General features: G+C 41.2%; 1 protein-coding gene across 1 annotated transcript; it reads left to right on the top strand.

Annotated features, from left to right (window-relative positions):
* Positions 1-8,144: 8,144 nt before the first annotated feature.
* On the top strand, positions 8,145-13,546 carry LOC125263568 (gastrula zinc finger protein XlCGF8.2DB-like). The gene is made up of 3 exons (XM_048182606.1): positions 8,145-8,765; positions 9,667-9,792; positions 10,673-13,546. The coding sequence occupies exons 2-3, from the start codon at positions 9,729-9,731 to the stop codon at positions 11,680-11,682; spliced, it is 1,074 nt and encodes a 357-aa protein (XP_048038563.1). The 5' UTR covers positions 8,145-8,765; positions 9,667-9,728; the 3' UTR covers positions 11,683-13,546.
* The last annotated feature ends 764 nt before the right edge of the window (positions 13,547-14,310 follow it).

Genomic DNA, 14,310 nt, shown 5'->3' with positions numbered 1-14,310 from the left:
AGACCATGTGTAAATGAGACCGGACAGTGACTGTGTGAGTGCGTGTGTCTTTTGTGCTGCCGCTGATGACTGCTGATGGGATGCAGGTGTGCGTGATTAGAGCTCGGGTGATGACGTGCGCTGTGGTTGGGTGATGGTAGAGCCTGGCGTGTCTGTGACAGCCTTATAGCATTACAATAATCAAAACATTGCTGATCATGATCAAGCTTTAACCTTTTCAACCCAAACTATCACTTTACTGTAATTTCTTCCAGTTCCGACATGGCGCCTGTGTTTGGCTTTGCCGCTGTGGCTGGGTTTTCATCCTGTCTAGTTTTATTTGTTTTTTGCACTATTGTTGCTAAGTTTGTCCGAAAATGTTGTGTCTGTACAAATTTTGGACTCATTTTATCCCATTTCCTTGAATGACATTATCAGTTTAGTTGGTAAGATGAAGCCTTCCCAGAGCCCTGTGGATATTTTACCTACATCTCTGTTAATGAAATCCATTACATCTATTGGCCCGTGTTTGGTTTCAATTATAAACTTACCACACTTGAGTAAAAGTACAGATTCCTTTCATCAAAAATGACTCCACTACAAGTTACAAGTAACCAATTCCAATACGACTTGAGTAAAAGTCTTAAAGTATCTGATTTTAACAGTACTTGAGTATTTTACTCATGCTGAATGTAGTCTCAGAGATGCACTAATCCTGAGAGACTGCCAGTGAAAATAAGAAACAACTGATTTGTAAGATGAGAAATCAAGTTTATTTTCTGAAATCAAAATAAAACTGAACACCTCAATATTGCAATAAATCAAGGTCGACACAACAACCTTTTAAACGTCTACAAACTCTCAAGTCTCAGTTAAGCGGCCATAAGTAAGTTAAGTGGCCATAAGTAAATCAATATCCGTCAAAACGGTCTTGTCAATATAGCGGAGAAATAAAATAATATTAAGTAATATTAAATAGTCAAAGTCTACTGTAGGTGCTGGTTTGAGCCTCATCATCAGCTGCAGTCATTTCCTCATCTAATAAATCAAAACATCTGCGATCAGTAACTACCTGCTAATGCACTCACATTCACGTAAAGTATCCTTGTTGACAAGTTTGGGTGAGTAAAGGCAAAATGCATGAGATACAGTACCTTCAATGCACTTAGATGGCGATATCACTTCTTTATATCAGAAACAAACTGCTGCAGAAAAAGTTAGCTGCCATGAAAAATGTAATTTGTAATTGCATTACTCATCACAAATGTAGTGGAGTAAAAAGTACATTTACTTGTTCAAAAATGTAGTCAAGTATAGAGTAAAAGTGGCCAATATCTTTGATACTCAGTACAACTACAAAGTAGCCAAAAAGATACTTAAGTACAGTAACTAACTGACCCTTCGCAAAGACCCTCCCCCCTTAGTTACTGTTGCTTTGTTCAACAAGCCATGGCGCTGTCACGCCACATGCAGTGAAAAATACATCGCGGAGCAAAGAGGACACTGACAACACGTCGACAGACAAGACAGAGCAGGTTACTTATGATATTAAACAAAGTCCCAGCTTTCAAATGGTGTAATTCTTTAATAAACTCGAACAATAAAAAACTTTTGTGGCTCTTTAATGTGTCGTAACAGATTGCTGTAGCACCTCAGCTCAAACGGCTCATAAACTGATCATATCTGTTACAGTACAGAAGGGACAGAGATGGACTTTAACAGGTAAAGGAACTTTATTGATAACCAGTATGAGCAGTGGCAGAAGTGCAGGTGAGTGAGCAGTGAAGTTAAGCAGGTTCTTGAGATGGAGGATGATAACAGAGTTCTTTTGTGGTTTTCAGATACTGGAGACCTTGGAACTGGAGACGCTGGAGACACTGGAGGTTTGGAGCACTCACACAGAGAGGAGAGAATACACAAGGAGATTCTTGGAGACAGGTAAGTAGATCGTGGGGAGTCCTTAAGGTAAGCATACAGGTAAGTTAATGCAAACGAGACCGGACATCGAGTGGTGTGTGTGAGTGCTCTTTATGCTGGCTGTGATGAGGTGCAGGTGCTGGTGATCAGTATTCTGGTGATTGGATGCACTGTGATTGGTGAGCGGTGGAGCCTGACGTGTCTGTGACAGTACGCCCCCCTCCACGGCCCGCTCCTGAGGGCCGAGGACCCCGGCGTCGAGGTGGCCGTCCTCTTGCACGTGGGGCAGGTCTGTCAGGGTGATTGGCGTGGAAGGTAAGTAGCAGATTGGGATCGAGGATGTCGTTCCTGGGGACCCAGGAGCGCTCTTCAGAGCCATATCCCTCCCAATCCACCAGGTATTCCAACTGGCCACCACGGCGCCGGGAGTCCAAGATGTCCCGTACTTCGTAGGTGGCTCCGTCTTCCACGATGAGTGGAAGGGGGGGTTCAGCGGCTGCCACGTCAGGCCCTGTGGAGAGAGGAACAGAGGGATGGTGAGGCTTGAGGAGAGATACGTGAAAGGTGGGATGTATACGATACTGTGAGGGGAGTTGTAGCTGGTATGTCACCGGGTTGATCTGCTTAAGGATCTTGAACGGGCCAATGAACCTGGGACTCTTGCAGGGCAGACGCAGGCGGATGTCTCTTGTCGATAGCCATACTTTCTGTCCGGGTTGGTAGGTGGGAACGTGAGAGTGACGAAGGTCGGCCGTCATCCTGCGTCTGCGCAGGGCTCTCTGCAGATGGTGGTGTGCTGAGTCCCAGACCCTCTCACTCTCTCGGAACCAGTAATCCACAGCTGGGACGTCCGATGGTTCCCCGGTCCACGGGAACAGTGGGGGTTGGTAACCGAGCATGCACTGGAATGGAGTGAGTCCGGTGGCAGGTTGACGCAGGGAGTTCTGTGCGTACTCGGCCCAACCCAAATACTGGTTCCAAGAGTCCTGGTGGTCGTGGCAGAAGGTACGGAGGAAGCGGCCAATTTCCTGGATCTTTCTCTTCGTCTGCCCGTTCGACTGTGGGTGGTAGCCGGATGATAGACTTACGGTCACACCTAGGCTTTCCACACTCGGGAGATGAACTGGGGTCCTCTGTCTGAGACGATATCCTCTGGTATTCCGAAGTACCTGAACACGTGATTGAACATAAGTTCGGCTGTCTCCATGGCAGTGGGTAACCCTCTCAGTGGAACTAGACGACATGACTTGGAGAATCGATCGATGATTACTAGAATGCAGGTACAGCCCTCGGATGCGGGTAGATCCGTTACAAAGTCCACTCCTAGGTGTGACCAGGGTCGGTTAGGAACGGGCAGAGGATGGAGCTTGCCGGATGGGAGATGCCGTGGGCTCTTGGAAATGGCGCACTCCCTGCAGCCCTGCACGTACCTTCTGACATCGGATGCCATACTTGGCCACCAGAAGCGTTCCCTTAGCAACGAGAGGGTTTCATTGACCCCCGGGTGGCCAGTGCTGAGCGAAGAGTGGACTGTGTGGATTAGTGGAGTGCGTCGTGCTCGGGTGATGTATAGCAAGCCAGGTGGACAACCCGGCGGAGGGTTGGAGGCATTGGAGGAGGGGATGGTCTCTTCCGACCAGGAGATGGGACTCACGATGATGGAGCTTGGGAGGATGGATTCAGGTTCAGCAGTGGTCTCTTCAGGAGAGTGAAGTCGAGAGAGTGCATCTGCTTTGACATTCTTTGATCCGGGACGATAGGAGATGGTGAAGTCAAATCGGGAGAAGAATAAGGCCCAGCGTGCTTGTCTAGGATTTAATCTTTTGGCGGCTCGTAAATATTCCAGGTTCTTATGGTCTGTTAGCACAAGGAACTGATGTTTGGCTCCCTCCAACCAATGCCTCCACTCTTCTAGAGCCAACTTCAAGGCTAGGAGTTCTCTGTTTCCTATGTCGTAGTTGACCTCCGCCGGGTTTAGCTTGTGGAAGAAGGCGGCGCATGGATGGAGTCTACTTGGTGTCCCCTGCTGCTGAGACAAGACGGCTCCCACTCCTGTGGTGGAGGCGTCCACCTCCACGATGAAAGGGAGGTCCGGGTTAGGGTGGACGAGGAGGGGAGCGGTGGTGAAGGCTTCTTTGAGGCTTTCAAAGGCATTGGTGGCGGCCGGTGTCCAGGACAGAGAATTGGGCTGGTTTCGGAGCAGGTTGGTGAGTGGATGGGTTATGGAGCTGTAATTCTTGATAAATCGTCTATAGAAATTAGCAAAACCTAGGAAACGTTGGAGTTCTTTTATGGATGTTGGAACTGGCCAGGTCTTGATGGCGTCCACCTTCCCCTCGTCCATCCGGATGCCACTGTGATCAATGATGTACCTGAGGAAGTGAACTGAAGACTGGTGGAATGAGCACTTTTCTGCCTTGAGGAAGAGATGGAACTAGGGAAGTCGTTGGAGGACCTCCACAACGTGGTGGCGATGTTTGGCCAGGCTCCGGGAGTGTATCAAGATGTCGTCGATATAAACCAGCACGAACTTGTGGAGGAACTCCCGGAGCACCTCATGTATGAAATCCTGGAATACGGAGGGGGCGTTGACCAGGCCATACGGCATGACAAGATATTCATAGTGGCCGGTGGGCGTGATGAAGGCGGTCTTCCACTCGTCCCCCTCGCATATCCGGATGAGGTTGTACGCGCTGCGGAGGTCCAACTTCTTGAACACAGTGGCACCACGGAGATGTTCCAGGGCCGCTGGGACGAGAGGAAGGGGATATCGGAACTTGACTGTGATTATGTTCAGGGAGCGGTAGTCGATGCAGGGCCTCAAGCCTCCGTCCTTTTTTGCCACAAAGAAGAAGCTCGAAGCAGCAGGGGAAGTAGACGGGCGGATGTATCCTTGAGCAAGGGCCTCTTTGATGTATTCCTCCATGGCCTTCTCCTCCGGGATGGAAAGGGGATAGATCTTACCCCTTGGCACTGGCTCACCCGGAAGCAGATCGATGGCACAGTCCCATGGCCGGCGTGGAGGCAGCTTGGAGGCTTTCTGCGGGCAGAAGACGTCACTGAAGGGGGCGTAGCACTCTGGAATCTCAGTGGAACGTTTCTCAACTGGACTCTCGATGGAGGTGGCACAGATGGTTAGATCATGAGAGGATGATACTCGAGGAACTAGAAGGTCAGAGAAACAGCTTGAGAAACAGGCTTCGCCCCACTTCAGGATCTCGCCGGTTTTCCAGGAGATGGTAGGGTTGTGCTGCTCCAACCAGGGACGCCCTAGAACCACGTCAGAGGTGGATTCCTCCAGAACCAGCAGATGGATGTTTTCCTGATGAAGAATGCCGACACGTAATTGAATGGGACCCACACATCGGCGCACACATCTTCGGCTCAGAGGCTTTCCCGTGATTGAGTGGATCTGATAGACAGTCGGAGAGGGCGTGGTCTTGAGTTTGAGCTGCCGGCAGAGGACGCCGGAGATGAAGTTGCCGGCTGACCCTGAATCGAGGAGCGCCACCACTGGAAGGGAAATACCAGCAGCAGTAAGGTTGACAACAGTGGTGAGTGGTTTCATCTTATTGAGTGAGGGAATAATGGCACTCACCATCGGTCGTGGGGGACGAGTTGGGCACACCGAGATGATGTGCCCAGGTAAACCACAATAGAGACAGAGGTTCAGGGTCAGCCGTCTTTGGCGCTCGGAGGCAGTGAGGCGAGAATTCTCGATGTTCATGGGTTCGTGGGCTGGTTCTGGAGGGCTGACGGGTTCAGGTCGGCGGAGGAGGTGGTGAAAGAGTGACTGGTCCTGGTGTTCTTCTATACACGACTGCATACGAGAGGCAAAGTGGATGGACAGCTGGATGAAGCGCTCGAGGCCGATGAAATCCTCGTATGCAGCGAGATGCAACCACACCCGAGGATCCAACCCTTGACGGTAGCTTTTAATTAACTACTCGATTTGCCTGTTTGTACTGAGGATACTGTATTATTACTTATTTGTTATTTTAATTGTAAAGCACTTTGTGACCCTCCTTGTCTGTGATAAATGCTATATAAATAAACTTTAATTACTAATTTGTTTTTGAAGGGTTTTTTTTTCCGGTTCGTTCAAATGTTCAGTGTAAAGACATTTGAGAAACAATTCATGTCGTTGTCAACATCTGGTGGACAGACAAAATAATTTCTGATCTTACATTTTATTTTTTATCAGGATTAGAAGTTTTGCAACTTAGGTACTGAACTTTTGTAAAAGATTTTTTACTCTTGCAAAGTTTTTTTTTATGTTAATATGATATTAAATAACTATGTAGTTGATTAAATATATCTAATTATTCTCACTTCCAAAACATGGGATTTGAGCCTAGAATTATTTGATTTTGTTGGAAGATCAATGTACCACATTCATGAAAAGTTCTAGTGACATATAACTTATATAAATGCATCAAAATGATCAGAATTTTGTATAGCAGTTGTTTACTTGCTGCTGTTGCATTAGGACTCACCCTCATGTCATTCCAAACCCGTAAGACTTTCGTTCATCTTTGGAACATAAATTAAGATGTTTTTAATGAAATCTGAAAGCTTTCTGTCCCTCCATTGACAGCCTACGCAACTTCTAATTTCAAGTCTCAGAAAGGTAGTAAAGACATAATTTAAGTAAACCATGTGACTCCAGTGGTTTAACCTCAATCTTATGAAGTGATGCGAGTGCTTTGAGCAAAAAACTTTTTTTTTTTTTTCACAAAATATTAATCTCCAACATGTTCACAAGAGCACCACTGTGCTTTGAATGTGGAAAGACTTTTACTACTGATGCTGAACTGTGTGTTCACTTTGACAGTTCTAGACCATGTTTCAAGTTGATTTTGACAATTAGGTTAGTGTTGATAAAACTTCTTACATTTATGCCAGGACTGCATGATTATGACAAAAAAAAAAAAAAAAAAAAAAATCAATTGTATTGTGAATTTCTACAAATAAACATGAATTGAATTTTTGATTCTACTCTACTCCACTCCATTAAGCTTTGCTCTATTTGTTAAGATTTCAAAAAGTTTTAAAAAATTCAGTTTTGTTTAAATATAAACAGGTTTGTGCAATCCCTATTGCTGAGAGCATTGTTTTCAGACATAATTACTCTTATTGGGTTTTGTATTTGGCTATATATATTTAGACATTATCAGATTAAGTTTAGATTTTTTAAGAATGTTAAACATTCTGAACACAGTTAAAGACTGTTTCCTTCGACAAGAGCAGATTTGAATCATTGACAGTCAGAGAAGAGCACAAACATTCACTACTGAGTCAGACCGCTACACACCATATTTAATGATTGGTGAGTCACGAGTGGACATTCTGCTGAACTCAACTGTGTGAGATCTTGTACTGAAACAAACATGGATATCATTAATTTCATTTATTACAACAAGGATGAAATGTTGGTAAATACATGTCTCTATGCACAGCTCAATTTATCTGAAAAAGGGAGGAGAGACCAAGAGAAAACTATATCTGAAAATTTAGAGGCACTAAAGATGATGGGAAATGTTAAAGATGAAAAATAAATGAAGGAGTCATTCACGTTAGTGCTCAGCAAACGTATGCACACTGATATTAATACCTTCCCCGCATGTGCACTGCAATAAATTAGAAATATACATCAGTTTGTTGATGAACATACATTTGTTAATGCTGATGGTGAGGAATTACAGTTGCAACATCTTATAATGTACCTCAAACTGAGTAACATATCACTGAGAAACGTCCTGCTCAAGTCATCAAATACACACAAAATTACCTAAAAATACCCATCCTGCTGAGTATTCCCAAACACAGACGGTTATGTCTTAAAAGTAACAGTGGGAGAAAATCAGATGTGTATCACTGTGAGATCTGTGCATTCTGTCTTAAAGTCACAGAATTTTAACAAACATGCTCATTAATGTTAATCAAAAAACAGAGAAAATCTCTCACTGCTCTCCTCTAAATAACTTTTTTAGCTTTAAAAAGTGTATGATTAATTCATAAAGTAAATTATGTATTTTTTTGCATTGGTTGCTGACTGTTACTTGCTTACATGTCTATGCTTTTATTTTCATTTAATCAAGTTGGAAATCCCCCATACTCATTTTCTCATTGGCAAAATGTTGACCCCTTATCACTGGCCCTGCATGAGCAGCCCTCACTTAGTCTCCAGGAACCTTAGCACTGTTTTATTGAAAATAATAAAGTTTGAAATCACCGTTATGGAGGTAATCGCTTGCTTTAGTTGGACTCTTGACTTCTTAACTTTAATGTTTTTCTGGCTGTAGTAATTGTGTGTTTCTGAAGCACATTTGTTATAGCAAAAGCTTATTTGAGAAGAAAACCCGAGTGTGTAGGTTGTCTCGGTACTTTTACAATAAATGCACATACATTTTTTAAGTAAAAATAAAATAAAACTGCAGAATTTACAATGTTGATAACCGTTAAAACACGTAATCACAGTCAGTGAAATGGGTCCCCTGGCGATAGGTGGCGGTAATGCACTTATGTGTCTGCGATCCGCCGTAAAACAAGAGTAAAGACGTCACCGCTACTGCCATCACAGCGAGGCTGAATCCGAAATTGCCCCCTATAACCTCAAATAGGGCATTATTTGAGGGGACAGCCATTTGTAGTGGTGTCCGAAACCATAGTGAACGTTATTGAGTGCACTCATTCAATCCCACATTGCACCGCAATAACGAGTGTACACCATGATGTTCAGACAACGGCTGTCCGAGTTCACTCACTCGTTTTCATTCACTCTTTCAAGTGAACAATATAAGTGGATAACGAATAGTGAATGAGGCTTTAGGGGTTGATTTCGGACTTACCTCGAGTCTCGATGTGAGGTAAGCAGTTCTCGGTGCTTTGTATATTTATACAGTTATTAAAAACAGCTTGTTAATGCAACATTCACAGGGTCATTTCTGTATTGATTATTCATCTGGTACAGAGCTATTTGTTTGTCTTTTCTGGCGACTGAAATAAACATTTAGCTTAGCAGGCAACGAAGTGAGGAACTAATGTTAAATTCATAAAGACAATTATTGTGTTTTTGTATGTTCGTCTGGATGATTGTTTCGATGTCTGGAGCAATAATAGTATTGTTACTGAATGCCATTTGATCAAAAGTCAACGTGTGATCTGTGAGAGTTATTAATAGGGATCGATCTTTTCTTTTGTGGATTAATCTTTTTTAACATTAGTATATATTTCTGACACATAGAGTCTTTTCAGCAGCTGTTAATTTAAATCCACTACAAGAGGTAAATCTGAATATGTAGGTAAATGTTGACATTGGAAACATTAAAACATTAAAATTTGCTTTGTCGTGCTCTTTTATACTTGGGTAAAGTTGGTTTTATATTCGCACATCAACACATTCGGACATCCGTATTCAATAGCCTTGTTAATCACACTACATTGGACATTCAGTGGACATTCACAAGTAAATATGCCATTAAAACAATACTTGCCTATTTTGATCGACTGTGAAAAATGTTGTAAGTTGACAATCGTTGGTTGTCAATATCATGTCGCTGCTTAAAATTCATTAATTCATTGCACATTTATTGGCAAGTCTGAATTCATCAGAAGTCCGAATGTGCGAATATAAAACCAACTTTACCGAAGTCTCTTTTATTTTATTTAAAGAGCTGTTTCTGTCCCTAGAAAAATCATCAGAATTAATGAAAGCATCAATTTAATTATGATTTGTTTTTGATTTTGGCTGTTCTGCTCCTCCTGCAGCAATTCATCGGTAAATATTCCCATCAGCCTACAAGTGTAGAGGATAGAGTTTGTGAAAGAAAATGGAAAACATGAATGATCCAGAACCCTGCCAAATAAAGGAGGAAGAAACAGAAGAACAAATAGGTTGGTGTTTATTCTTGATTCTCCAAATAAGGTTATAATAGCCTACTTAAAGGATTAATTCACTTTCAAATTAAAATTTCCTGATAATTTACTCTAAGGCTGTCGCGGGTAAGGAATTTCCCTTGCGGTATTTTTGAGTGGCTACTTCAAAAGCGAAAGTAGCCTATGTGCACGGGGGCATTTATAACTGTGTTTTTTAAATTCATTTTCGGAGGCATTTTTGCCCCAAGCCTCCGTTAATTTCCGACCTTGCTTATGATAATCTAAATGTAATATTCTGAGTTAATTTGGCTGAAACATCAGCAGTATGAGACGGTCTGGCAAGTGTGCATGGCTGCATCATACCCATTTCACCATGTAAACGATCTTCAAAGTGTAGCCTACGTCTTTTGCACTTGCTCTACTGACTGAAGCAAAGTCTTTGAATGAAGGCATGAAAAGCATCCGATTGCATTATGAAACAAAACTGTTGTTCAATGTAGATGCATTTTGGGAGTTATACTTTTTATTTAGATTGTATTATAGATCTATTAATGAGAATCGATTGGGTCACTCGCACCGCTGTGCCTTAATATTTTTTCACAGTTATTTTTAGTTGCAAATGCAACTGAAATGGTCACAGTTTAGAGCCCTTCCTTTATAAAATATAGTTAATGAAACAAATTAAATGGTCCTCACTTAAAAACACAATTTGTGCCTGAAATGTTTTTAAAATAATTGGATGACAAATGTTCCAAATTAAAATGAATACATTGAAATGTTTATACTTTCTTATATTATGTTGGGGTTCACATCCTTTTCCTTTCAATTTTCCCTTTGTTTTTCAGTAAATCATAAAAAAAAAAAAAAAAAAAAAACTTTTTTTTTACTTTCATTTTAGACCTAATAAAAGAGAACAGGGGGTTTGAAGAACTGATTGAAGGAGAGGAGAAACCTCAAGTCATCCACTCTGGGGCGAATACATACACATGTGATCAGTGTGGGAAGTGTTACGCACAACAAAGAATCCTTGACGAACACAGGAAAATACACTTTTTAGCAAAGCCGTACACATGTGATCAGTGTGGGAGGAGTTTCCGATATCAAGGAAAACTTAATGATCACATGAGGATCCACACTGGAGAGAAGCCGTACACATGTGATCAGTGTGGGAAGCGTTTCTCACAGAAACGAAACCTTAACGTACACATGAAAATCCACACTGGAGAAAAGACGTACACATGTGATCAGTGTGGGAAGAGTTACACACATAAAGGAAACCTTAACAATCACATGACAAGCCACACTGGATTGACGCCGTACACATGTGATCAATGTGGGAAGAGTTTCAGACATAAAGGAACCCTTTACAGACACATGAAAATCCACACTGGATTGAAGCCGTACACATGTGATCAGTGTGGGAAAAGTTTTGCACACAAAGCAAATCTTAATGAACACATGTCAATCCACACTGGAGTGAAGCCACATGCATGTGATCGTTGTGGGATGAGTTACGCGCGAAAAGGAGCCCTTAAGGATCACATGAAGATCCACACTGGAGAAAATCTGCACACTTGTAACCAGTGTGGAAAGAGTTTCATAAAGTCAGGTGTTTATAAAGTACATCTGCTTAGTCATTCTAGAGAAAGAGTTTATAACTGTGAGCAATGTGGTAAAAAATTTTTTAGGCCAGATTTCCTAAGGGACCACCAGAAAGTTCATACAAAGGAGAGGCCTTGCGTCTGTTATTTGTGTGGAAAGGGTTTTCGTAATATGACTGCATTAAAAATACACCAGAAAAGACACAGCGGTGTAAAGGATCATGCTTGCTCAGAGTGTGGGAAGCGTTTTGTTACGGATGGTGAACTGAAAGTGCACCAGACAGTTCACACTACATTAACACTATGACAAGAGTTTCAAACGGGCAGAATATCAGAGAATACTTGAGAAGATCCACAGTGGAGAGAAGCCGCATCACTGCCATCCATGTGGAAAGAGTTTCACTCATTTATCTACTCTAATCGGTCATAAAAAAAAAATGCATTCATGAAATTATAGTAAGTATTTCGCATTCTGAATCTGTACTTCCACGTGTGATGCTGTGTAGTGCTGCGTCAATTGTCGTTTTGATAATCATTATTTACACACAACAACTCAGATTTGTTCACACTTGACAGAGTCAATCTGCAGTACATACAGTATATTCCCCTATACTCATTTGCGATTACAATTTCAAAATTTGTTTAATGTACGCAATATATGGATTCTGTGTTCTTTTTATTTTTTTTTGGATGTAGTTTCTAATGAATAATCTGTAATGTTTATCTTATTGACTGATGTGTGTATGATCTGAAAGCTTTGTTTGATTTTGAAAATGGTTTTGAAGCAATTGTAAAAAAAAAAAAAAACATAAAAAAAAAAAAAAATTTAAGAGCAACCATACATCTCTTGTTTTTTTTTTTTTAATACAATTTAATTTTTTAATCATTAGTCATTTATGTAATTGTCATTTGATTTAGCATTTAATCATTTTATTATTCATTTGTCACTTTTATATTTTTTATTATTTTATCATCACTTTGTCTCCTGCTTCTGCTCTTCCCTGGCATTCTCAAATTCTCAGGCTGATAGAAGACTGTTATAGAGATTTGGGTACCTGACAAGACTTTCTGTTTACATATTTTACTGGATTGGACACCAGACAAAACATGATATATTCTGGCAGGGATTCAGATCTAATATATCTTACATCCACATCCATCCAATCTAACACGAAACCAAATCAAAAGGCTGTTTATTTCAGAAGAGATCATAAAGAGGGCTAAAATATTAATCTTCAAACAATCATGACTAGTATACATTTACAGTTATTATTCAATAATTTTTTTTACAATACAAATATTTTTTTGTGCACAAAATAAGATGAGAGAGACATTCACCATTGAATTAATGAAAAAGTAACTGATGCATAGTTCTGCCTAACATCTTTTGTAAGTCATGTGGATATGGAACAACATAAAGTTAATAAGTGATAAGAAATTTTATTTTGAGATAATTTTTTTTAAAATTCACAACATTTCTTTAATAATGTCTTATAGTATGATAATCAAAACATTGCTGAGAATGATCAAGTGTCACGAATGCGGTCTCTGTGGCTCCCTCCGATCACCACCTGAGGGCACCCTCACCTGAGTACTAACTGTTTTCTGGACTACATTTCCCACACCACGTACCTGGACTGATTACACACACACACCTGATCCATATTCCCTGGAATATAAAAGACTCTCATGTCCCATCATGCTTTGTGAAGTCTTGTTTTGCCTAGCTGACATTTCTGAGCGTTATACCCTGTGTATTGATTTTCTGTGTATGACCTTGGACTGCCTTGTACCTATGTTTTCTGTCTGCTGCCTGCCTTGTGATATCTCTGCCTTGTTACTGACTATTCCTGCCTCGTCTGCCGCCTGCCCTGACTTTCTGCCTGGTATTGTTACTCATTCTGCCTTGTCTACTACACTGCTGTTGCTGGTATCTGACCCTTGCCTGTACGACTACGATTGTTTAATAAAGCTACAAATGGATCTCCCCGAGTCTGCCGCCTCATTACATCAAGCTTTAACCTTTTCAAACCAAACTATCACTTAACTGTAATTTGTTTTTGGAGTTTTTTTCTGTTTGTTCAAAAGTTGTCAACATCTGGTGGACAGACAAAATCATATCTGAGCTTACTTTTTTTTTTATTTTATTTTTTTAAATCAGGATTAGAAGTTTTGCAACTGGGGTGTTGAAATTTTGTAAAAGATTTTTTACTCTTTTTTTTATGTTAATATGATATTAAATAACTATTAATGAAATATATCTAATTGTTCTCACTTTCAAAACATGGGATTTGAATTATTTGACCTAATACTCACTTAAAAATCTAGTTACTCACCCTATTGCTCACATTGACAGCCTACGAAGCTTCTAATTTCAAGCCCCAGAAAGGTAGTAAAGACATTTAAGTAAACCATGTGACTCCAGTAGTTTAACCTCAAACTTATGAAGCGATGCTGGTGGTTTGTTTGTACAAAAAAATAAGTTAAAAAAAATACTACTTTTTTCACAAAATATTAATCTCCAACACAAGTTCACAAGAGCACCGCTGTGCTTTGATTGTGGAAAGACTGAAAGATGCTGAACTGAAACAGCACCATTCACACTGGAGAAAAACCTTACAAGTGGACTGGATGACTGGACATTCTGCTGAACTCAACTGTGTGATATCTTACTGAAACAAACATGGATATCATTAATTTCATTTATTACAACAAGGATGAAATGTTGGTAAATACATGTCTCTGTGCACATGCAGCTCAAACAATTTATCTGGAAATCCCGCATACAAGGTCTTTACAGGCCCACTTAGGGCTGCCAGCGCAGGGCCCCTGAGAATTTGCTCATTGGCAAAACGTTGGCCCCTTATCACTGGCCCTGCATGAGCAGCCCTCACTTAGTCTCCAGGAAGCCTTAGCGCTGTTTTATTGAAAATAA

Source organism: Megalobrama amblycephala, linkage group LG2 (genome assembly GCF_018812025.1).
Source record: "Megalobrama amblycephala isolate DHTTF-2021 linkage group LG2, ASM1881202v1, whole genome shotgun sequence".
Lineage (NCBI taxonomy): Eukaryota > Metazoa > Chordata > Actinopteri > Cypriniformes > Xenocyprididae > Megalobrama > Megalobrama amblycephala.
Note: the sequence above shows the minus strand (reverse complement) of the source record. Positions and strands in the feature narration are given on the sequence as shown.

What these genes read in the sequence shown, in the direction of transcription:
- LOC125263568 (XM_048182606.1), top strand. Translation starts at nt 9,729, where the DNA reads ATGGAAAACATGAATGATCCAGAACCCTGCCAAATAAAGGAGGAAGAA. An exon ending in AGAAACAGAAGAACAAATAG is followed by an intron (nt 9,793 to 10,672) that starts GTTGGTGTTTAT and finishes CTTTCATTTTAG; the next exon opens with ACCTAATAAAAGAGAACAGG.